We start from the raw sequence: 25877 nt of genomic DNA, 5'->3' as shown, positions 1-25877 counted from the left end.
GTGTTCAAATAATTTATTTAATTTTATTTTGTTGTCTGCACGTTTTTATAATCATCAAAAATAATTACACTTTCTCAAACAGATTTTTTAGCATTTTAAATTTTATATTCTTTTTCATCTACTCAATAAGCATACATTGTTGATCTTAAACTAATGTGCTCTTGCATAATATTTCCACCATTTTCATTTTTCTTAAAACTTCCTTGTTTACTTGTGTAATTTTAAATCTTATTTTTCGCATAATCACTTGTGTCCACGGTATGTGCTGTAGACAGGCCACCAGCTCTGGGATGGTCTTGCACTGAATCTCTGGTTTCGTGCGACTTTTTGTGCCACTCGAAATACGACTTTTTGAGAGTGCTTTGCCCACATATGCTTCCTTAATCAATGTCCACACTTCACTAGAGGTTTTCCCAAGCTTAACACAGAACTTAACTTTCTGCTCTTTGTTCACAATCAGCATTGACTATGTCACTCCAAACAGTGGTTGCTATGCACAGCCCTGCCACCTAGTGAGTTTGTACAGAAACATGGCCAAGATCATTTCTAGGATCACACATACCATGTAACAAAGTGCTGTAAATTCAGGAAAAAAACCTGTCCTAGAACTTTTATGACAAAGGCAGTATATGCTCACGACAGTAACATGCGAACAGCTGATCAGCTTCGACGTTTCCGAAATGTTCGTTCTCAAGTATCAGGCCATAACAATATGTGTTTTATCAAAGTTGCTTACGTCAGTGTATTTCCCCATTTGCCTCCCACACTGGCGACGGAATGATCCCCCATTTGTCTCCACTCTGCTCGCATACTTTTCCTTGTCATGTCACATGGCCACAAAGCGAGCAGTGGGTGGACAGTGGTCATAATGGTTTGGCTCATCAGTGCATGGAGTTACAAAAACTGACACTAGTGGAACTATACGAGAACTTGAGTAAAAAGCTTGTAGTATATAATGCAAACATGAAATTTCAAAGATGATTATAAATGTGTTGCTGCCAGCTGGCAGTGGGTGCAATATCAAATACTGCCCTATCTAGTGCAAAGGTATTTGACTGTAAACGTTTTCGGTCTGGGACTGATACTCATATCCGAGTTTTAATTTTTCTCCTGGGTTTCCATTACTGCATGGCAGTTCAAGTATGGAGACGCCTATGTTGGCTTAGCAGACCAATTCTGGTACGAAACATGCAGCCACATAACATTACACATAACAGAAGGTGAAAGGCTGCACCTGGCGAAGTTTGCATTTCTGACGTTTCTCATTTTCCTGCCACAGACATTCTCCTTGACTTGGTCCTTATAGCACTTCAGAGGAGCCTACGTGGGCTCACTTCACTATACAAAATTTGTCGAGGCAGTTTGTTGTTGTTCATCCGTCCGTCATACTCAGTCCATCTGAGTTGGTGACCAACAACTATGGCTTCTATACAATACATCATTGCCTTCTAATGAAGCGTAGTGTTTGATGTGAAGTTGCCCAGCTTGATGTTCATAATGTACCTAAGCTTGTGATGGTTGAAGCATTCTAATTTCTGAAGATCATGGCGATGTGGCCTCCAGCTATCGCAACCATAGATTAGGGGAGAAACAACTGCTTGATACACTATCAGTTTGGTGCATAGTGTCAGCTATTTATTCAGGAAGACCCAATGTAGGAGACGTCCAAAAGCAACATATGTGGCACACATCGTGTTCTCCATGTGCTTTCACAGCAAGGAGTTAGTTCATAATATACTTTCTAGATAGAGAAACTGATCTACTTGTTCCAAAGGTGTGCTCAAATAGAGACATTTAGATCCAGAAAGGCAGTTACAGGATCTGGCTATGTTAGTACATTTGTCTTTTTGATGTTGATGGTCATGCCAAACCGTTTATGTTGTGTACCAAAACAATTTACAGTTGCAGCTTTGTGGGTGTGTGAGTTGGAGTACCATTGTCATCAGTGTACTGTAGTTCAGTTACTTGAGTGAAGCTTGTGAACGTTTTAGAGCGCAGTCTGGACTTATTAAATAGTCTTCTGTCCAATTTGTATTTAGTTTCCACTCTTGCATTCTTTACAGACCTACGTCTCCTGAAGCATGGCTGCTATGTACAGAGCAAACAACGTTGGAGTGAGGACACATCCTTTCAGTTCGTCAGAAATTCGAAATTTGTCAGATGTACCATTAAAGTATAGCACTTGCCCAGACATATCGTCATGGAAAGCTTGAATCAGTTTAACAAAGTGTTCAGGGCAGCAAAAACGTTTTAAGATCTCCCAAATAGTTTCTCTGGGCACTATATCAAAGGCGTTGTTCCCTGCACTTATACTGCAGTTGTGCACAGACGATCACATTAATAGTTCCTCCATAGGGGCGACATCTGCACTGAGATTCTAGAAGTACAGTTTCGGAAAGAGTCTGGAGCCGATTCAACAAAATTGTAGTAAAAATTTTACCAGCCATGCAGAACATGAATATGTCACAGTAGTTATCACATATGTTTCGATCGCCCTTCTTATAGATGCTGATAACTGTTTGTCTACTATATGACGTTTTCGTCCTCCCATAAATAGGGTCAAATTTCACAGAATACCATAACAAGAAATGCAACACTTACTTAAGCATGTCAAATACTGTAATTTAATGAATACTTGTAACTCTTTGGGACATATTCCAGCTGTCATACCCGCACTTGGGTACAATGCGGCCTTCATCAATGTACTGAGTTACTGTTTCAGGCGCACCCACATCATCTCACGACATGTGACGAGAGTATACAGTTCGCTGTCCAAGTGCTTCAACCTTATCAATGGGATTGCTGCATATTTGTTTTTTTTTAAAACCATCAGACAAAACTGAGGCATGGCTGGTTCATGCTATGCATTGGATTAAACCTTGGTTGCTATTCTATGTTTAGTCTCACGCAGTTATCGTGATTATGCTGTTATCCTCTCTTTCCGTGGGTAGCATTAGCGGTGTGTATCGATTTCCCACCTTGGACTATCTTCGGCCTGGCGTTTATAGTTCCTGGCTGGGCTGTGTGCGGGCAGTCGGTCGGTTGGTGTGGAGCAGTGAGGAAATCTCCACAGCGCTTAGTTGGGCCGGGCCTGCTGGCGACCTCTATGCGGCGTCAGAGTGTGTGGTGCTGTTCCCATTGCTATGAGGTTCGTGGCTCACCGATCCTGGACATGAAAGTTGAGTTTTCGCTTAATCTACCAGCAAGTCACGATTGTTCACATTGTGTCGTTTGGAGTTCGTTGTCGGCTGTTGGGATATTCCTGCAAGCAACAACGTCTGTTTTCAAGTTGGCAAATTTAAGCCACCCTCCGGTGGAGTTTAACTGTACTTGGGTATTTGAATTGAAGTGCACCAGCAGAATCTTCTGCCTTGTGGCCGTTAACGTTCTAGTTACCTGCCCTGGCCATTGATGTAAATTTAGGCAGTGTAGTTTCCTCATTGTGTTGCCGCTGTCCAGCATGCTGTGTAATTTGACAGCTCAATGTTTACTTGGTTGTAGGCGCCAATACCTTCTACGTTGTTCCATTGAACTGCCTGTTGTGTGCTGGTCGGGTGAAGCAGAGGTTATCTTGTCGGTGGGTCCGTTGACTGTCTGTCAGTTGGGTTGTCGTCGTCAGGTCGACAATGGTTGGGACGACTGCCTGTCTCACCTAAGCGAGCATTAGTGTTTGAATTCCAGGCCGACCCTCAGAACTTCTGAGTGCCGTTGAGTGTACTGCCTTTTCTTGTTTGTTCTTGTTGTTTGTACTTGTATGGCTCCTAGACGATTTTTAGATTAAAGTTGTTTTGCTCTTAAACTGTAGGATTCTTTAGGCCTTCAGCCGATTTTGAATTTAAGTTGTTTGCTCTTCATGTGTCAGATTCTTTGGGCCTTTAGCCTAATTAAGGAACTGTTTTATGATAAGGCTTTGCCTTTTAAATTTGTGATTTTGGTTGTGCTTTATTGGCTTTCAGCCGTTTTTAAATTAAAGCGGTCTTGCCCTTAAGGCATGAGATTGTATCGCACATCCAAATGGTTCTAAGCACTATGGAACTTAACATCATTTCCCTAGACTTAGAAAGTACTTAAACCTAACTAACCTAACGACATCACACACATCCATGCCAAAGGCAGGATTTGAACCTGCAACTGCAGCAGCAGCGCGGTTCCAGACTGAAGCGCCTAGAACCGCTCGGCCACATCGGCCGGCTACGGCGCATTCAGCCGCTAATTAAGTTCCAATTTTAAAGCTGTGTGTTTTTTTTAATTTCTTGGCTCTTGTAATGTTTGATCAAATAAAAGGTTGTATGCTCGAGGTTGTATGCTCGAGTGTAAGTGACAGCCACTTATTTTGGCCCCTTTCCACAACTTAAACTATCTGTCCTGTGCTGCGGGTTTAGCAGGGCGTTTCAAAAACAAACCAGAAGTTACAAAGTAATTGGTATGACGCGCAACCACGGAATGATTCATTAATTGCGACTAGCTTCATGACATCTGGTGACCTTTCTGACCAAGGTATGGTTTGCCAAGCACGGACACAAGCAGTAGACACTCACGGCGTGTGGGAGTGAGCATTATCTTGCTAAAATGTAAGGTCGGGAAGACTTGCCACGAAGGGCAACAAAACATGATGTAAAATATCGTTGACATACCGCTATGCTGTAACCGTGCCAAGGATGACAATCAAACTGGTCCTGTTGTGGAAAGAAATGACAGCTCAGACCGTCATTTCTGGTTTCCAGGGCTTGTGGTGGGCGTCAGTCAGGTTAATATCCCACCGCAGCCTGGAGAGTCTTCAGACACATCTTCGCTAATCATCAGGGCTCATATCGAATGAATGAGATTTCAAGATGAATGTGCTCTACACCACTGAAAACGAACTTGCTGGTGTATGGAGGTCAATGGTAGTCGCCCCCTTTCTGTGAGCACCTATTAATGGTCCTTGGGGTGAATGAAGCAACAGCTGTGCGTCATATCGACGATGATGATGAATCTGGATCTCTGAGTGGCTCTTTGACGATTTGCTCGGTCCTCCATTGTGTCGTCTCTCTAGGTCGAGGGCTTCCTTCTTGAGACTTGATCGGGCATGGTTCATCCCTTCTTGTCAACATGATTGAATAGTAGCATCGCTCCAACTCCAATGTTGAGCAATTCGGCCATTACTCTTTGAGCCCTTTCTCAAATGCTGACATTTGCATATAATGCTCATGTGCCTGACTGCAAGGCATAGTTATTGTCCAACCGAATAGATGGAGTTAAATCCACAATATGACCTGGTGTCGATATGTCCCCTGTTTACTACCCTTGAGAGTTGTGCGTGCACACAGTGCTGCAGCAACACACTATCATCCATCGGCTGTGAAACTTCAGAATTTTTGCATTTTCCGTCGATACCTGTATGAATATCAATCTGTGAACAACTGGTATCGCTCTTTTGTGATGTGCAGATTTTTTGGTCTCAGAAGATTCGCTAATGTGATTGTGAAGAGAAATTGAGCTGTAACATGGAAATCAAATGTTTCTTTTCCACATCTCCATCCAACACATGTTATTCCTCTACATGTGAAGACTGTTCCTTGAAAGTTCTGCCAAACATTTATGTTACATTGAAAGGGTACAGTACCGCCTGACATTGAAAATAGGTACAACATTCTTCATTATTCTTGTCAGAACAACATATTTTTTGTAATAATAACTCAATTACACTTAATACACTGAAGCCAGATACCAGTGTAGGAAAGAAGGAAAATTTATTTATTTAATTGATCACATGTGCACTCCTACAAAATAAATCCCTATATCCAATTTGGTGAGATCTGTGAAATGAATGAATGTATGGTCGTCTGCTAACCGCAGATAGTGAATGGGCAATATATGATCATCTTTGAGACGGTCCTTTGCTCACCTTTGGTGGAACCAAAGAGATGAAATTTACGTGAGCTTTGGGCGCCTGAAATGTGGCTGACCAATACGGTAGCAAGGTGCTCCCACACCGCGACGGAGATGGGAGCTGACCTGAAGAACGGCCCTGTTTCAGCACTCTGGCGCTGGATCTTGTGTTGGTAAGACCTGTCTTAGGTGTGCTCCATAAAGAAAAAAGAGTGGAGACATGGTATGCATGTGAAATACTTAAGAGTAGTTTGGAATAATCATTTCTCTGTTTGAGGAACTTTTGAGGGGAGAATTAAATGACAGGCAGGTAATAGTGAGGGGGTCATAGTAACCTTCGGAAGCGACCAACGGTCACAATGAAAGCACGTGCAGAAATAAGTTGAAATACTTCCGAGTGCTAAAGTTAAGCTGAATTACTGGCGTGTTTACTATAAGTTGGAAATATTTAAGAAATGGCGTGTGCAGGACTTGAAATTAGAGCACTTCCACGTGGTGAGTACTGTGTGAGTCTCAATCTGTGTATGAGAGAAAGGATAAAGAGAAGTACTCGTCCAAGGTATCAGTTGAGGACTCGCGTGTGTGACGAATATGTTCTTAATATTAATTTGCGTGTTATGTTTCCATGTGACGCTTGATTCAAACTATAATACTCTGAGAGTGAAGCAAGGTGAGTCAGCCGTCTATCCAGCAACGCCACTTGGCTTGCACTGCACAGGAAGACGTGCATATATCCTCCAGAGTTCATAGTAGGAAAGAAAAGTTACGAAGTGGGGCAGTGTCGTGTGAAACTGGGATGAATACTAATTGAAGTGGGAAAGCTGAAAGTGATGTGATTATAACGTTGTGACTATTCCTTGTGTTGTATTCCATGTCGCCAGTGTGGTGTATTTCATGTAATTTAAGTATGTGTGGTTTGCATGGGAGAGTAGCAAGATAGGTTCAGAGGCAGTGGGTCATGCATGTTCCTTTTTGTACCGCTCGGTCTGGAGGAAATTTTTGTGATGATGGGTGTGAGAGTCGAAGTGTGAGATATAGCAAAAGATCCACCATCCTATCCAGAAAGTGCACGGTAGTGTTAGATAATTACGAGACCATAAGATAGAGAATCACCAATGTAAAGCCATGCCCACTGGGCGGAGTTTCTCATGTGTAATTGTTGTAGAAAATGTAATGGTGTGTTTAGGTTATAGAATTTATCGGAATAAAAAGATAGTGAAAGGAAAAAGATTGGTGGCCTTTTCCTTCGAATAGTCTGTAGTCATGATATCCAGAATTTATAATGTGTGTGACATTCATATTCAGTGCGATGGCCACGTGTTGATCAAAGCCGTTGGGTAAGAAAGAAAATGTGGTATTGCCAGTGCGTAGTGAACAGTCAGAGTTGTGTAAATTACTAATAGTCAGATGTGCGTTATCCGTTTCCGTTGCGTAATATTCAAACAGGAGAATAATTTGTAACTTAATTGTGAGTACTAGAGCTCATGTTACTCGATAAGTAAGAATGAATCCACGCGCTTGGCAGACCACTCATCTCGCAGGCATGACTGCTTGATGCCACAGTACGAACAAGGCATGTGGGTGCCTCTCAACATGCTGTAGAATTTCCTTGTATTACTACAGAATTAAAAAAGCAAAATGAGAGGGAAGTGTAGTATTGCAACACACCTTTCACATACTCCAAGATGACCATGGGGGAGCGGGCGTCCAGGCAGAAGCCAATGAAGCGCACCACATTGGGGTGCTGGTACCTGCGCATCAGCCGGCCCTCCTCCAGCAGCGCCCTCTGCTGCCCCAGCGTCACATCGCCGTCCCTCAGGCACTTCTTCACCGCCACCTGCTTACCGGTGTTGCGCAGCACGGCCAGGCGCACTTCACCGAACTGACCCTGAAACATCCACACAGTGTCCCCTTCGCGGTCTTCTGGTAGTTCTGAGGCTCAAATTTATTTTCTCTCCATTTTGTTTGAGCAACCTTACACTGATCAGCCAGAACATTATGACCATCTACCTAATAGCTGGTATGTCCACCCTGGCACAAATAATAGCGGTGACATATCATGACATGGAACCAGCGAAGCCTTGGTAGGTCGCTGGAGGGCATTCGAACCACATCTGCGCACACAAGTCACCTACACTACGGGCCATTAAAATTGCTACACCAAGAAGAAATGCAGATGATAAACGGGTATTCATTGGACAAATATATTATACTAGAACTGATATGTGATTACATTTTCACGCAATTTAGGTGCATAGATCCTGAGAAATCAGTACCCAGAACAACCACCTCTGGCCGTAATAACGGCCTTCATACGCCTGGGCATTGAGTCAAACAGAGCTTGGATGGTGTGTACAGGTACAGCTGCCCTTGCAGCTTCAACACGATACCACAGCTCATCAAGAGTAGTGACTGGCGTATTGTGATGAGCCATTTGCTCGACCACCAATGACCAGACGCTTTCAGTTGGTGAGAGATCTGGAGAACGTGCTGGCCAGGGCAGCATGCGGTCGTGCATAATCCTGTAGGGTTTCGCAGGGATCGAATGAAGGGTACAGCCACGTGTCGTAACACATCTGAAATGTAAGGTCCACTGTTCAAAGTACCGTGAATGCGAACAAGAGGTGATTGATATGTGTAACCAATGGCACCCGATATCATCACGCTGGGTGATACGCCAGTATGGCGATGACGAATACACGCTTCCAATGTGCGTTCGCCGAGATGTCGCCAAACACGGATGCGACCATCATGATGCTGCAAACAGAACTTGGATTCATCCGAAAAAATGACGTTTTGCCATTCTTGCACTCAGGTTCGTCGTTGAGTATAGCATCGCAGGCGCTCCTGTCTGTGATGCAGCGTCAAGGGTAACTGCAGCCGTGGTCTCTGAGCTGATAGTCCGTGCTGCTGCACATGTAGTCGAACTGTTCGTGCAGATGGTTGTTGCCTTGCAAACGTCCCCATCTGTTGACTCAGGGATCGAGACGTGGCTGCACGATCCGTTACAGCCATGGGGATAAGATGCCTGTCATCTCGACTGCTAGTGATACAAGGCCGTTGGGATCCAGCACGGCGTTCTGTATTACCCTCCTGAACCCACCGATTCCATATTCTGCTAACAGTCATTGGCTCTCGACCAACGCGAGCAGAAATGTCGCGATACGATAAACCGCAATCGCGATAGGCTACAATCCGACCTTTATCAAAGTCGGAAAAGTGATGGTACGCATTTCTCCTCCTTACACGAGGCATCACAACAACGTTCACCACGCAACGCCGGTCAACTGCTGATTGTGTATGAGAAAGTGATTGGAAACTTTTCTCGTGTCAGCACGTTGTAGGTGTCACCACCAGCGGCAACCTTCTGTGAATGCTCTGAAAAGCTAATTATTTGCATATCACAGCATCTTCTTCCTGTTGGTTAAATTTCGCGTCTGTAGCACGTCATCTTCGTGGTGTAGCAATTTTAATGGCCAGTAGTGTAATTTCCATGAATTCTCTGGAGGTGGTGGTGAGCTGTGACGTCAAGTCCAGTCACATCCCAGATGTGTTGGCCTGCAACCAGTGTACACAACTCCTTGACCATCGTGGCGGCTTGCAAGAGCTTCACTGGACCCACAGCTGCTGTTGTATCCATAACTGGAGAAACAACAAATAACGATTGGCGTGATTTCCAAATTCTGTTTATTGCCAACAGTTCCACAATACTAACACCACTTGGTGCTTGATCAAGAGCAGCAACTGGGCTGCAGAGTCCAAGTCCGGTATGGTAAACAGTCGTAGCACAGTGTAGCGTCGTTCCTGGGTGCGACGTCGAAGTAGCAGGTAGGTAGCCCAACACGTGACTGCCAGGCGTGCTTTTTTTTCCTTTTATTGTTATTTCAACACCTGTACATCAGGTAGGCTCGCAGCAGCATCTTACGCTGCTCTTCAGCCTCAGAGTTAACAATGAGAAAACATAAAGAAGACACATAAGAGATTGAACAAATTGGAGGGCAAAAAACGGTAGACACAGAATACAAAAAACAGGAAGCCGTTCACACTCGACGAGAAACACACGAAAACCCGTCGGCACGGTGCACAAGCACTGATGATATCGACGGCGCAGGTGAACGTTAATGCGTGATGGCGAACACTAAACACAAACACGATGGCTCACACACGAGAAACGGATGGCGATGATCTCCGGCGCACGAATGTCCACATAATGTGTGCGAGTCTGGCGAGAAGGGGGAGGGGGAGAGGAGAGCAAAGATGTCAATGGCAGAGGAGAGGATAGGAGGAATGGAAGTATGGGGGTAGGGGAAGCCCAGGGGAGGAGTGGGGAGAAAGGGAGGAGGGAGCGAAGGGGGAGAGAAGGGAGAGAGGGTGCCCATAGGAACAAACACAGGAAGAGGGAGGGAGGATCAAAGTTGGTCGGAGGGGTAGATGGAGGGGAGGAGGGCATCATTAGGGAGGGGGAGCTGGCGGAAGCCACCTTGGGAGAGGGTGGGACTTGGAAGTACAGGCGCGGCATCGGACAGGGCAGGAGAGGATGGGAGAAACCTGCGGGTGAGGAGGATCGAGTTTATGGGAGGTGTAGAGGATCCGTATCCGTTCGAGGAAAAGAAGGTGGTGGGGGAAGGGAATTAGGTCCTACAGGATCCGCGTGGGGGAGACGGATGCGATAGGTGAGGCGAAGAGCATGGCGTTCAAGGATCTGAAGGGATTTGTAAAAGGTAGGGGGAGCAGAGATCCAGGCAGGGTGGGCGTCGCAAAGGATAGGGCAAACGAGGGATTTATAGGTATGGAGGGTGGTGGAGGGGTCCAGACCCCAAGTACGGCCAGAAAGGAGCTTGAGGAGAGTCAGGAGCATGCCTTGGCTTGGATCGCCCAGAGGTGGGGGGTCCAGGAGAGGCGACGGTCAAGGGTGACACCAAGGTACTTTAGGGTGGGGGTGAGGGCGATAGGATTGCCATAGATGGTGATGTAGAAATCGAAGAGGCGGAATGAAGGGGTTGTTGCCTACAATGATCTCCTGGAAGGATCCAGGAGTGGCGGCGCATGCGGCTATATAGGGCGAGTGGCGGAGGAATATGCCCGCCGTAACCGAGTCCACCTGTCGTGTCCTGTAATGATTGGCGGCGCAGCCTCACGTGACGATCTCTTAGGGGGACGCCGGCCGAGGTTGCCATGACAGGGTGGAGGCACTCAGTGCATGAGGCCCACGCATGCGCTGTACAGCTGCGCAGAGCTGCGCATAAGCGGGGCGTGCCGGCCGTTGGCTGTATGACGTAAGGACCACGGCCACACAGCTGCAGGCGCCACGGTGTGGGCATTGACTATACCACAGATGCTAACGTGCATGTTCCCCAGGGCATAATGGAGCTGCCACCAGGTTGTCTCCATCCCACAATACAGGTGTCATGGAGCTGCTGTTGCGCTGTAAGATGACGGATTCGTGCCCTCTCATCAGCATGATGAAGAAGGTATCGGAATTCATCAGATCGTGCAACACTCTGTCACTGCGTCAACGTCCAGTATCGATGGTCACGTACCAATTTCAGTCATAGCTGCCGATCTCTTGGTCGTCGGCTGAGGAGGTCCGTCTTTAGGACTATAACATTTATAGGATTACTACTAATCCCATCATTATTTTGACTTACACCGTCACGAATTAACATTATCTGGAATAAACTAAACTTAAGGGGGGCAGGACGTCAAACGGGACGACTTGGAGCAGGAGAGACACCACAGGATATTTTAATTTCCACTGTCTATACTTTTAAAAATAAATTCATAAAAATTGGTCAGGACCGAGACTCGAACTCGCGACCTTTGCCTTTCGCGGGCAAGTGCTCTACCGCTGAGCTACCCAAGCACGACTCACGGCCCGTCCTCATAGCTATTCTAGAAACATCCCCCAGGCTGTGGCTAAGCCATGTCTCCGCAATATCCTTTCTTTCAGGAGTGCTAGTTCTGCAAGGTTCGCGGGAGAGCATCTGTAAAGTCTGGAAGGTAGGAGACGAGGTACTGGCAGAAGTAAAGCTGTGAAGACGGGGCGTGAGTCGTGCTTGGGTGGCTCAGCAATAGAGCACTTGCCCGCGAAAGGCAAAGGTCCCGAGTTCGAGTCTCGGTCCGGCACACAGTTTTAATCTGTCAGGAAGTTTTATAAGAAAATAATTTATTTTTTTGACATTTGTATTTCACCTTTTTTTCGCTTACCATTGGCTCCATTTGTTGCTAAACTTTTCTTCATAAGTAAGGGAGATTCTTCGATGAATTTTGCACAACATACAAACCGTACTTACAGGTGTATCAAACTCTAGAATTTTCCAAATCTATTAAAAATTGTGGTAAAAATTGAGATAATTAACTACAAAATTTGAATTTTTTCTAAACATGAAGTTTAAAATATAACAGCACACTCATTTTTTCATAAATTAGATAATTTCTAGAGTTTCATACACCTGTAAGTATGGTTTGTATGCTGTGCAAAATTCATCGAAGAATCTCTCTTACTTATGAAGAAACGTGTAAATATAGCAACAAACACAGCCAATAGAAGTGACAAAAATGATGAACTTTCACATGTAATTCGGCCGGGGTGGCCGAGCGGTTCTAGGTGCTACAGTCTGGAACCACGCGACCGCTACGGTCGCAGGTTCGAATCCTGCCTCGGGCATGGATGTGTGTGATGTCCTTAGGTTAGTTAGGTTTAAGTAGTTCTAAGTTCTAGGCGACTGATGACCTCAGAAGTGAGGTCCCATAGCGCTCAGAGCCATTTGAACCATTTTTTTGCATATGTAAAAAAATTCATTTTGTTATTTTTTTTTTTAACTTCCACTGTGTGGTGTGCGTACTGTAAGACCTTCGGGACACACACCATCAGATTATTTGACTTGTCGCTCTAACGAAGTAGGCGAGTGTCAGCAATACGTCTCATGGTCTTATCGTGGCGTGTTTATCTTCTGCCGTTAGGTCAGACGATAGAAATGCCACTTGCACGCTTAGAGTAGCAAATTGACGGTGACCAACTTTTAACAGAACTTGATTAATTTTCAAACACATTTATTAAAATAACAACAAGCATAAAAATAACTTAACTTGGTTCTGGATGCTATTTACAATTGACAATCTGAAGTTCCTTTGGTCTTGGTACATTAATCGTATTCTCACATATCTCTGATACTTGACACAGTGTCTATACATTTATCTTCATGGCTATGTACAGGAATGTGATAATCTTATTAGGCACAGACTGAAACTTGACTATAGACTGGCACAGACAAATGCAGACTAATGCAGTGATGCAGACTGACTAATCGGAGTTTTTTTTTCTTTATTGTTATTTTAAACCTGTACAACAGGCAGGCTGTCAGCAGCATTCTACGCCGCTCTTCAGCCAGAGGATACACAAAGAGAAGAAACACGGAGAAGACACATAAGTTACAGAACGGTGGGCAATAAAACAGTAGACACATAGAGACAAACACGGAGCCGTTCACACTCGACGATAATCCACACTGCAAACTGTTGATACGACACACAAACACTGAAGAAGACGATGGCACTGGTGAACGATGGAGTGTGACTGTGAACACTGAACACTAAACATGACGGCACACACGAAACACTGATGGCGGTGATCTCCGGCGCGCGAATGTCCACTTAGCGTGTGCGAGTCTGGTGACCTGCCAAGAGGGGAACAGGGGTGAGGTGGGGGAGAGGGGAGAAAAAGGATGCCAATGGCTGAGGAAACGGGGGCAGGAGGAGAGGGGCAGGGGAGGGGAGACCTGGGGGAGGAGGGGGGAGAAAAGGAGGAGGGAGGTAAAAGGGAGAGAAGGGAAGTAGGGTGCCCAGAGGAGCAAGCACAGGAGGAGGGCGGGAGGATCAAAGTTGGTAGGAGGGGTAGATGGAGGGGAGGAGGGCATCATCAGGGAGGGGGAACTGGCGGAAGCCGCCTTAGTAAGGAGAGTGGAGAGATGGAGACCGGGTGGGACGTGCGAAAGCGGGCAGGGGTCGGAGAGGATCGGGGAGACGAGCGGGTGAGGAGGATCGAGTTTGCGGGAGGTGTACAGGATCCGTATCCTTTCAAGGAAAAGGAGGAGATGGGGGAAGGGGATGAGGTCGTACAGGATCCGCATGGGGGAGGGGAGATTGATGCGATAGGCGAGGCAGAGAGCATGACGTTCAAGGATTTGGAGGGATTTATAAAAGGTAGGTGGGGCGGAGATCCAAGCCGGATGGGCATAACAAAGGATAGGGCGGATGAGGGATTTATAGGTGTGGAGGATGGTGGAGGGGTCCAGACCCCACGTACGGCTGGAGAGGAGCTTGAGGAGACTGAATTGGGAGCGTGCCTTGGCTTGGATTGTCCGGAGGTGGGGAGTCCAGGAGAGGCGACGGTCGAGGGTGACGCCAAGGTACTTAAGGGTGGGAGTGAGGGTGATAGGACGGCCATAGATGGTGAAGTAGTCGGAGGTCTGTACACTTGTTATAATACCTCGAGCGTTCAGTTAGCAGCGATCTCATTGGCTGTGTTATATATTAATACGCGGATTGGCAGAAGCAGAATTTAGTCCGTCTTTATGGCAGCGCCATCTCGTAGTGCGGAGACGGACGAGCACTGCGCCTGCGCTGTTGTGCTTAGCGGGGCGCAATCTATTGGGAAAGTTGTGTACGCGCTGACTACGCGGAACTATGTACACAACACACTGCTATGATTGTGAATCCTTACTCCTTCCTGGTCATGCTGACAAAGTTTTATGAATTGATTCGTAAAAGTATAGACAGTGGAAACTAAAATGTCCTGTGTTGTCTCTCCTGCTCCAAGTCGGTCCGTTTGACTTCCTACCCCCCCTTAACCCTACAGTGCACTATTTATTCAGACACACTTGTATTCTGCCCAGCATTAAAGTCTGATGTTAGTTCCGGCACAGTTCGCCGGCTGTCCTGTTCTACCAGTTTATTCAGTGTCCAACATCTGTAATAAGGGGCAGCCACCCAAACCCACGATGTCTGGACATGGCTTCACATTGTTTGAAGACAGTCAGCACATAACTCCTCGAACACCCGACAAGTCGTGCAGTTTCCGAAATGCTCGTGCCGAGTCTCTGGGCCAACACAATCTGCCACTGAGATAGGTCGAGCGCTTTCCCCATTGTTCACACGGACAGCATGCTCTCTAATACTACACGCACCGTGCATGTGCCTGACTAACAGTCATTCCACGCCAGGTGACGCTGCTATGGCCTGGACGGGTTCATACCGGTAGTAGGTCGCTGGCCATAATGCTCTGGCTGATCAGTATACATCAGTTATGGAATCTTTCCAACTTACACCAGTTATACGATCTAACAATCTACTGCTCAGCCAATCTTGTGTAGTCTCACATTGCAAAAGCTTCTATTCTCTTCTTGTCTGAACTGTTTATCGTCCACATTTCACCTCCATACAAAAACTCCAAATACGTTCAGGAAAGACTTCCTAACTCTTGAATCTGTATTATACCTTAACAAATTTCTGTTTTTGAGAAGTGCTGTTCTTGCTATAGCCATACTGCAGTTCACATCCTCTCTCCTTCGGACATCATCAGTTATTTTGGTGTATTAATAGCAAAATTCATTTCATACTCTTACTGCCTCATTTTCAAAACTAATTCCTGCAGAACTTCCTGCTTTATTTCACTACGCTACAGCACTACTAGCACAACTCATATACAATTTTTAGTGTCTGATCTCCTAAAAAAGTTCCCATATCGTCACTTGCTTTAATTCAACAACAGTCCAGCACTAATAGAACAGCTCATCGACTTTTTTTCATAATCGAATTCCCACACCATTGCCTGCTTTAATTCAACTAGACTCCAGCAAATAATAGCCAAACTTATCTACTACTTTTAATATCTCATATCTTAATCTTGTTCCCACAGCACTGCCTAGTTCAATTCCATTTCATTCCATTGCCCATGGCCGAACGGTTCTAGGCGCTACAGTCTGGAACCGTGCGACCGCTACGGTCGCAGGTTTGAATCCTGCCTCGGGCATGGATATGTGTGATGTCCTTAGGTTAGTTAGGTTTAAGTACTTCTAAGTTCTAGGGGATTGATGACCTCAGTTAAGTCCCATAGTGGTCAGAGCCATTTGAACCAAGCCATTGCCCATGTTTTGCTTTTTTGATGTTCATACTATATCCTCTTTTCTGGATGCTATTCATTCCTTTCAGCTGCTCTTCCAAGTCCTTTCCCATCCCTGACGGAATTACAATGTCCTTCGTAACCCTAAAAGTTTTTTTTTTTGTTCTCTCACAACTTTAATTCCTTCTCTTACTTTTTCTTCGGTTTCCTTTACTGCTTGTTCGATGTACGGATTGAATAACATTGGGGGTAAGCTACAACACTGTCTCACCCTGTTCTCAAACATTCGTTACCTTTTCTAGCCCATCAACTCTTATAACTACCGTCTGGTTGCGTACAAGTTGTAAATAAACTTTCGCACTCTGGGTTATACTCCACCGACTTTCATAAGTTCAAAGAGTGTATTCCACTCAACATCAACACAAACTTTCCGTAAGACTGCAAGTGTCATGAATGTAGGTTTGCTTCTTTACAACTTACAAGGTGACAGATATTGAACTATAAGGAAAAAAAAAACGCAAATTATTACAAATAACATCGTGCGGACTCATCAGAAGATGAAACCAAATTGCAAGCCGATTTATAAAAGATATCTGAATTTTGCGTAAATTGGCGGCAGACCCTAAATCATGAAAATCTTATGACTGTTGAAAGCGTGTCAGTGCATGTGATTAACTACACCATGGTATTACATGAAAGAAAGACGAAGTTAAGTGAAGATATAGCAACTTTCTATTTTCTTTATGGTATGTTCTTTTACATATTCCGTTATTCGTGTTTTCTTGTTTCAGAGTCCGCCTGCTTAGCTGAGTGGTGACGTGTTTGCCTACCACGCCGCAGGACCGATTTCGATTCCCAGCCGCGTTGGAGCTTTTCTCTGCTCGTGGACTGTACTGTTCTCATCATCGTTGCGTCATCACCGACACGCAATGTGTGCAGTGTGGCGTCGCCAAAAGTAAGACTAGCGACTGTGCGGCCGAACTTCCCCAAACGAGGCCTTCTAGCCATCAGTTCCACGCGATCATTTCATTTATTTCTTACTTCATCGTCGACATATTCGATGAAATTCCGTCTTTAATTGTTCTCTGTCTCATTATGTAGCCGACTACAGTTGGAAACATGATCTCTCAAGAAGAACAAGTACCTATGAGTCTCATAATAGCATTTAATATACATACATCAAAACAGTTACCGAGCGAGGTGGCGCAGTGGTTAGCACACTGGACTCGCATTCGGGAGGACGACGGTTCAATCCCGTCTCCAGCCATCCTGATCTAGGTTTTCCGTGATTTCCCTAAATCGTTTCAGGCAGATGCCGGGATGGTTCCTTTGAAAGGGCACGGCCGATTTCCTTCCCCATCCTTCCCTAATCCGAGCTTGTGCTCCGTCTCTAATGACCTCGTTTTGCATGACCTCGGTTTCGAGAGCTCCGGAACCTGTACAGAAAATTGGAATAGAGATCAACATAAACATCATTTCCGACCTTTTTATTGCTCGTGAAAACCACACATTGCATGTTGTACCATCATACAGCGAGACCTTCACAGATTGTGGTCCAGTTTGCTGAACACCGGTACCTCTAATACCCAGTAGCACCTCTTCTTGCATTGACGCATGCTTGTATTCGTCGTGGCATACTATCCACAAGCTCATCAGGGCACTGTTGGTCCAGATTGTCCCACTCCTCAATGGCGATGCGGCGTTGATTCCTCAGAGTGGTTGGTGGGTCACGTCGTCCATAAACAGCCCTTTTCAATCTAACCCAGGCATGTTCGATAGGGTCCATGTCTGGAGAACATGCTGGCCACTCTAGTCGAGCGATGTCATTATCCTGAAGGAAGTCATTCACAAGATGTCCACGGTGGGGGCGCGGATTGTCGTCCATGAAGACGAATGTCTCGCCAATATGCTGCCGATATGGTTGCACTATTGGTCGGAGGATGGCAGTCATGTATCGTGCAGCCGTTACGGCGCCTTCCACCACCAGCGGCGTACGTCGGCCCCAAAATATCAGGGAACCTCCACTTTGCTGCACTCGCTTCAGCCTGACCAGGTTGCCTCCAAACACGTCTCCGACCATTGTCTGGTTGAGGGCATATGCAACACACTTTGGTGAAGAGAATGTGATGCCAATCCTGAGCGGTCCATTCGGCATGTTGTTGGGCTCATCTCTACCGCGCTGCATGGTACCGTGGTTGGAAGGATGGACCTCGCCATGGACGTCGACAATGAAGTTGCGCATCACGCAGCCTACTGCGCCCAGTTTGAGTCCTAACACGACGTCCTTTGGCTGCACGAAAAGGATTATTCAACATGGTGGGGTTGCTGTCAGGGTTCTCTGAGCCACAATCCATAGGTAGCTGTCATCCTCTGCAGTAGTACCCCTTGGGCGGCCTGAGCGAGTGTTGTGTACATAGTTCCGCATAGTCAGCACATACCCAACTTTCCCACTAGAGCGCGCCCCGCTAAGCACAACAGTGCAGGCGAAGCGCTCATCCATCTCCGCTTTACGAGATGGCGCTGCCATAGAGACGGACCAAATTCTGCTTCCGCCAATCCGCGTATTAATATGTAAAGTCGCCAATGAGATTGCTGCTTACGTAGAACATTTTCTCCTCGCGGATCACACTCGCGCAGTGATACATGAACACGCGAGGTATTATAACGAGTGTACAGACCTCCGATTAGTCAGCATTAGTCTGTACCAGTCTGTATGAGTTCTACATTTGTCTGCACCAGTCTATAGTCAAGTTTCAGTCTGCGCCTAATAAGATTACCATATTCCTGTACATAGCTATGAACATAAATGTATAGACACTTTTGTCAAGTATCAGATATATATGTGAGAATGAGATTAACGTACCAATACCAAAGGAACTTCAGATTGTCAATTGTAAATAGCATCCAGAACCAAGTTAAGTAATTTTTATGCTTGTTATTATTTTAATAAATGTGTGTGAAAATTAATCAAGTTCTGTTTAAAGTTGGTCACCGTCAATCTGCTACTCTAAGTGTGCAAGTGGCATTTCTATCATCTGACCTAACGGCATAAGATAAACACGCCACGATAAGACCACGAGACATATTGCTGACACTCGCCTACTTCGTTAGAGCGACAAGTCTAATAATCTGATGGTGTGTGTACCGAAGGTCTTACAGTACGCACACCACAGCGAGGCATGTCATCGACAGTTCCTGTCTCTCTGTATCTCCTCCATGTCCGAACAACATCGCTTTTGTTCACTCCGAGACGCCTGGACACTAACCTTGTGGAGATCCCTTCCTGGCACAAAGTAACAATGCGGACCCGATCGAACCGCGGTATTGAGGGGTTAGGCAAGGTTGAACTACAGACAATACGATCCGTGTACCTCATTCCTGGTGGAATGACTGGAAATGATCGGCTGTCGGAACCCGCTCCGTCTAACAGGCCCTGCTCATGCATGGTTGTTTACATCTTTGGGTGGGGTTAGCAACATCTGTGAACAGCCAAAGGGACTGTGTGTGTGATACAATATCCACAGTCAACGTCTGTCTTCAGGAGTTCTGGGAACCAGGGTGATGCAAAACTTCTTTTTATGACTGTAGCAATTATCAGAACATAAATGCAGTTTTCTATGGTCATGGTACATTATTTCTTATGCGGTAGGTATTCATTAGTAACAGTTTCCCCACCAGTCAGTTATACTGAGATCACATACTCTACTCAATTATTAAAACGTCATTAGCGTTTTCAAAGGAGGGGCAGCAACAAGGCCATCGCCAATCATTGTGGTAGACGTCTACCTGCCTAGTAATATCAGAGGTGACGAAGGGATTTAAACAATGCGTAATGAGATAAAAGAAGTTATTCAGATCGTTGAGAGAGACAGAAATGTAACTGCGGTGAGGGGCTCGAATTCGGTAGTAGGGAAAGGAGGAGAACATGAAGTAGCTGCAGAACATGGACTCGAGGAAGGAATGACAAGGAAAGCCACGGAGAAAACTTCAATCGATTAAGAATCACGAAAGAGGACTGGATACGTGGAATCGGCGCGGAGATGCTGGAAGGTTTCGGATGGATTAGGCCAGGTGTCTCACCTTAAGAACCATCAGGGGCATTTTCCACTGGTGTTTCGCTCAGATATTTGCAGTTTCGTTTTTGCAACGTTTAGCTGGAATCGACTCGAACGAGCAGTAAAATACCACTCATCGCGTCTTTCATTCCCCGCCCACTCCCGTGGGAAAGTGTCGGTTTGTTTCCCGCTACACAAACCGATTTTTGAAGTGCAATTTTACGCGCCCAATCGATAGAGAGCTCCCAAATTACTCTAGTTCGAAATCTGTTTTATCGATATGCTTTAACAGGGACAGTTTATTGCAGAGAATACCAAACAGTACTACAGCAGCCAGATTTATTGAGAATATGGCCCAAGGGATAGCCATTGAAAATCTGAACACAGGTAAAACATGAGAACAGGAAGAAGGTGGTCTGAACACTGAAAAAGAAGCAAAATTGAAACAGAGAACAGTCCACGAATAAGAAGTGATTAAGTGGCCAGGGCGTTGGACTACCACGCGAGCGAGCTGTGTTCGAAACTCCCGCGCGCAATTTATTTATTTATTCAGAACGTTATGAACTGTGAGCCTAGTCATTGATATGTTTGTTCTCGTTCTGTAATCTTGCCAGTTGTCACACTCTACACTGGTTATAGAATATGAGCCACGTGGTTAGAAGACGTTATCGACGCAAGTAAATATGATGAATGGCGAGAGCAGGCAAGATATCACATAGACGTCTCACAGAAATGAAAACAACAAATAAACGGGTGTGAACTACACTGAAGAGCCAAGGAAACTGGTATAGGCACGCGTATACAAATACAGAGAAATGTAAACAGGCAGAACACGGCGCTGCGGTCGGCAAGGCCTGTATAAGACAGCAAGTGTCTGGCGCAGTTGTTAGATCGGTTACTGCTGAGCATTTCCGAGATAGCGATGAAGTGGGAGATTAGATTAGATTAGTACTTGTTCTATAGATCATGAATACGACACTTCGTAATGATGTGGAACGTGTCAGGTTAATAAAAGGTGTCTACACAAGATATTACATTACACAAAATATTACATGACACGTAATATTTTCAATTTTTTTTTTTTTTTTGTGGGGGTTTGGGGAAATTACCCACTTACTATATCCAAAAATTCATCTAACGAGTAGAAGAAGTTACCATTAAGAAATTCTTTTAATTTCCTTTTAAGTGCTATATGACTATCTGTCAGACTTTTGATGCTATTAGGTAAGTGACCAAAGACTTGTGGTAGCATAATTTACCCCCTTCTCAGCCAAAGTTAGATTTATTCTTGAGTAGTGAATATCATCCTTTCTCCTAGTGTTGTAGCCGTGTACACTGCTATTACTTTTGAATTCGTTCGGATTGTTAATAATAAATTTCATAAGTGAATATATATATTGTGAGGCTACAGTGAAGGTCCCTAGCTCTTTAAATAAGTGTCTGCAGGATGATCTTGGATGAGCTCCAACAATTATTCTGATTACACGTTTTTGTGCAATGAACACTCAATGATGAGTTACCCCAGAATATGATGCCATACGAAAGCAGAGAATGAAACTAGGCGTGGTAAGCTAATTTACTGAGATGTATATCGCCAAAACTTGCAATGACCCTAATAGCATAAGTAGCTGAACTCAAACGTTTCAGCAGATCTTCAGTGTGTTTTTTCCCAGGTCAACCCTTCATCAATGCATACACCTAGAAATTTTGAATATTCCACCTTAGCTACTGATTTCTGATCGAAGTCTATATTTATTAATGGTGTCATTCCATTTACTGTGCGGAATTGTATGTACTGTGTTTTGTCAAAGTTTAATGACAGCCCATTTGCAGAGAACCACTTAATGATTTTCTGAAAAATATCCTTTACAATTTCACCAGTTAATTCCTGTCTGTTGGGTGTGATAGCTATACTTTTATCATCGGCAGAAAGTACCAGATTTTCCCGTACGGCAATTTCACGACTGTACGGCGAATATCAGGAATCCGATAATACATCAAATCTCCGATATCGCTCCGGCCGTAAAAAGATCCTGCAAGAACGGGACCGACGACGACGGAAGAGAGTCGTTCAACGTGAAAGAACTGCAAAATGGTTCAAATGGCTCTGAGCACTATGCGACTTAACTTCTGAGGTCATCAGTCGCCTAGAACTTAGAACTAATTAAACCTAACTAACCTAAGGACAGCACACACATCCATGCCCGAAGCAGGAATCGAACCTGCGACCGTAGCGGTCGCTCGGTTCCAGACTGTGGCGCCTAGAACCGCGCGGCCACTAGGGCCGGCAAAAAACTGCTGGAGATTTCAATGCTCGGCCATCAGCAAGTGTCAGCATGCAAACCATTTGTGGTGTGGATACTGTTAAGACCTTCGGTACACACACCATCAGATTATTTGACTTGTCGCTCCAACGAAGTAGACGAGTGTCAGCAATATGTCTTCTGGTCTTATCGTGGCGTGTTTATCTTCTGCCGTTAGGTCAGTCGATAGAAATGCCACTTGCACGCTTAGAGTAGCAGATTGACGGTGACCAACTTTAAACAGCACTTGATTAATTTTCACACACATTTATTAAAATAATAATAAGCATAAAAATTACTTCGTTCTGGATGCTGTTTACAATTGACAATCTTAAGTTCCTTTGGTCTTGTTACGTTAATCTTATTCTCATATATCTCTGATACTTGACAAAGTGTCTATACATTTAGCTTCATGGCTATGTACAGGAATATTATAATCTTCTTAGGTGCAGACTGAAACTTGACTATAGACTGTTTCAGACTAATGCAGACTGGTACAGACTGGTGCAGACTAATGCAGACTCGTGCATTCATGTATCACTGCGCGAGTTTGATCCGCGAGGAGAAAAGTTCTACGTTAGCAGGAATCTCATTGGCTGCGTTACATATTAATACGTGGATCGGCGGAAGCAGAATTTGGTCTGTCTCTAAGGCAGCGCCATCTCGTAGTGCAGAGATGGACGAGCGCTGCACCTGCGCTATTGTGCTTAGCGGGGCGCGCTCTAGTGGGAAAGTTGTGTACGTGCTGACTATGCGGAACTGTGTACACAACACCATTCAACAAAACATCATCGATACGGCCTTTGGGAGCCGAAGGACCACTTGTGTACCCTTGATGACTGCATGACATAAAGATTTACGACTAGTCTGGGCCCGTCGACACAAACATTGGACTGTTGATGACTGGAAACATGTTGCCTGGTCGGACGAAACTCGTTTCACATTGTATCGAGCGGATGGACGTGTACAGGTATGGAGACAACTTCATGAATCCCATGGACCCTGTATGTCAGCAGGGGACTGTTCAAGCTGGTGGAGGCTCTGTAATGGTGTGGGGCGTGTGCAGTTGAAGTGATATGCCACCCCTGATACGTCTATATACGACTCTGACAGATGAAACGTACGTAAGAATCCTATCTGGTCAACTGAATCCATTCACGTTCACTGTGAATTCCGGTGAACGTGGACAATTCCAGCAAACAACGTGACACCCCACACGTCCAGAATTGCTACAGAGTGGCTCCAGGAAAGCTCTTATGAGTTTAAACTCTTCCGGTTGCCACGAAACTACCCAGACATGAATATTATTCAGCATGTCTTGGATGCCTTGCATCGTGCTGTTCAGAAGAGATCTCCATCCTCTCGTACTATTACGGATTTAGGGACAGCCCTGCAGGACTCATGGTGTCGATTCCCTCCAGCACTACTCCAGACATTAGTCGGGTCCATGCCACGTCGTGTTGCGGCACTTCTGCGTGCTCGCGGGGGCCCTACACGATATTAGGCAGGTGAACCAGTTTCTTTGGCTCTTCAGTGTTTGTTACGACAAAGGAATTCAGGAGTGAATACTAAATTGAACGCTACTTCAAAAAACTGAGAAACATATGTTTTGACGGATCACAGAGAAACTGTGTGATTGTGACAGCTTATGCGACAAACTGTGATGATTTCATCGTTTCCCTGGGAGTGATCACATTCGCATTCATTCGGAAGCCAGTATCGGGCAAGGAGGCATATCTCACTCACTCACCAGTCTTACAAATCGGGTGCGTCAACAAGAGATTCCTGTCATATGACACACACGTACTGTCATTAATGCCGTATGTGACACACTAGACGTGTTTTCCGGTGGAGGATTCTGTTGACCTGTCACCTTGTCATCAGAAGTTTCTGGATCCCATTCAAAAGCCACTTCCTTCCGGATGCTAATAGAATAGTTGTGCAGAATCAACTGTCATTATAGATGCTTTTCCTTACAGCTCGCTGTTGGAAACGGACGTAATACCACGACACAGACACAAATTTGATTAAAGCGAACAGCGAAAAAAATAAATAAATAAATGGCAAGAGGGAGGTTTGAACACGGCTGTCCCTCAGGGCAGTCCAAATCGTGACCACTACACCACGACGTCAATTCACTCCATTGATGCTCTACACAACACTATTTGTTCTTGGACCGTCCACTATTTATATTTTGCTTTTTTTCACAGTTCAGTACACACGCTTCCTGATTTCACGCTTGACCTGTGTTCAGTTTTTGACAGGCCGCCCCCTGGGCTTATTTCCACTAAATGCAATATTGTAGTCACTGAGAAAACAAGACAACTCCTTGCTGAGAAAGCAAATGAAACTCTCAAGGACGTTTATGATTGGTCAATAAGCAATAAAGTGACATTGAACACAGAGAAAACTAATGCCATGAATTTCAGTTCGAAGAGGAAAAATGACAATGTTAAATTAAATGTAGATGGCACCTCTATAGACTGTGTAACAAATGCAAAATTTCTTGGAATGAATATTTATTCTCAATTGAAGTGGTGCGAACACACATAGGTACTTGCAAACGTCAGCATGTTATGCCCTTAGAATCCTATCATCAGTATGTAACATGCAGTGTCTTTTAGTTACATATTATTCATATGTACAGTACATTCAATTCTTAGCTATGGCATTCTTTTTTGAAGAACAAACGCACAAAATATGAACACAATTTTCAAACTCCAGAAAAAAAACATAGGAATCATAACGAAAAATACTAGTCGAGCTCATTGTAAAGATCTGTTCAAAACACTGGAGATTTTAACTGCTCCACGTGAATACATTTACCAGTCAGCTGTACACATCAAAAATAACATTGGTCATTACTGCACAAATAGCTCTGTCCCTGACCATGCAACAAGAGATAGACTCAGCTTACATTTACCAAGAAAAAATAAACATAAAACATAGAACATAGAACAACATTTTCTGCCAAGGAATAAAACTGTAGAACAAAGTAGCAAAAGAGATTAAAGAAATGCCAAAAAAACACTTATTTAAAAAGACAGCTAAAAAGTTCATGTTATGCAATACATTTAATACATTGAAGTAGTAAAACATTGAAGGAGTAAAATAGAGTAGGAGTTTGATAAAAAACGTTATACAAATAAATAATAATAATGATTATAAAACATCCAACTTTCCATGTAACACCTTCACTTTATGTTTTTTTCCTTATTTTTTTCCTTTCTAGAAATAGTTGTCCCCAAGCTATGCATAGCACAATACTAACACCTCTTCCTCTTTCTGAGCTCAACATCTTACTCATTATTTATGGATGTTGACACAGTTTTTCAGGATAGCAAATGGGAAGTTGGGGTACAGAAAATGGCCCAGAGATCACCAGTCAGTGTGTGTGTATGTGTATGTTCGTGTGGGTAGTGAGTGAAGTGTTTTGAAACAATGTGTGTATAGAGTGTGCAGTGACTGATAGTGAGATATGAATGAACATTTTGGCATTACATTATTAAATAAGCTATTAGTAAAAAC

The 25877-nt window shown here is 44.6% G+C and overlaps 1 protein-coding gene across 1 annotated transcript in view; it reads right to left on the bottom strand.

The window, feature by feature from the left end:
- Positions 1-25877, bottom strand: part of LOC124552280 (tyrosine-protein kinase Fer-like) — a 118869-nt gene that overhangs the window by 28866 nt on the left and 64126 nt on the right. Inside the window, exon 4 of the mRNA XM_047126558.1 lies at positions 7540-7759. Coding sequence (XP_046982514.1) covers positions 7540-7759 — 220 coding nt within the window. The remainder of the gene's footprint in view (positions 1-7539; positions 7760-25877) is intronic.

This window comes from Schistocerca americana, chromosome 10, assembly GCF_021461395.2.
Source record: "Schistocerca americana isolate TAMUIC-IGC-003095 chromosome 10, iqSchAmer2.1, whole genome shotgun sequence".
In the NCBI taxonomy this organism is placed as follows: Eukaryota; Metazoa; Arthropoda; class Insecta; order Orthoptera; family Acrididae; genus Schistocerca; species Schistocerca americana.
The sequence above is the reverse complement of the archived record's forward strand: the minus strand, read 5'-3'. Positions and strand labels throughout refer to the sequence as shown.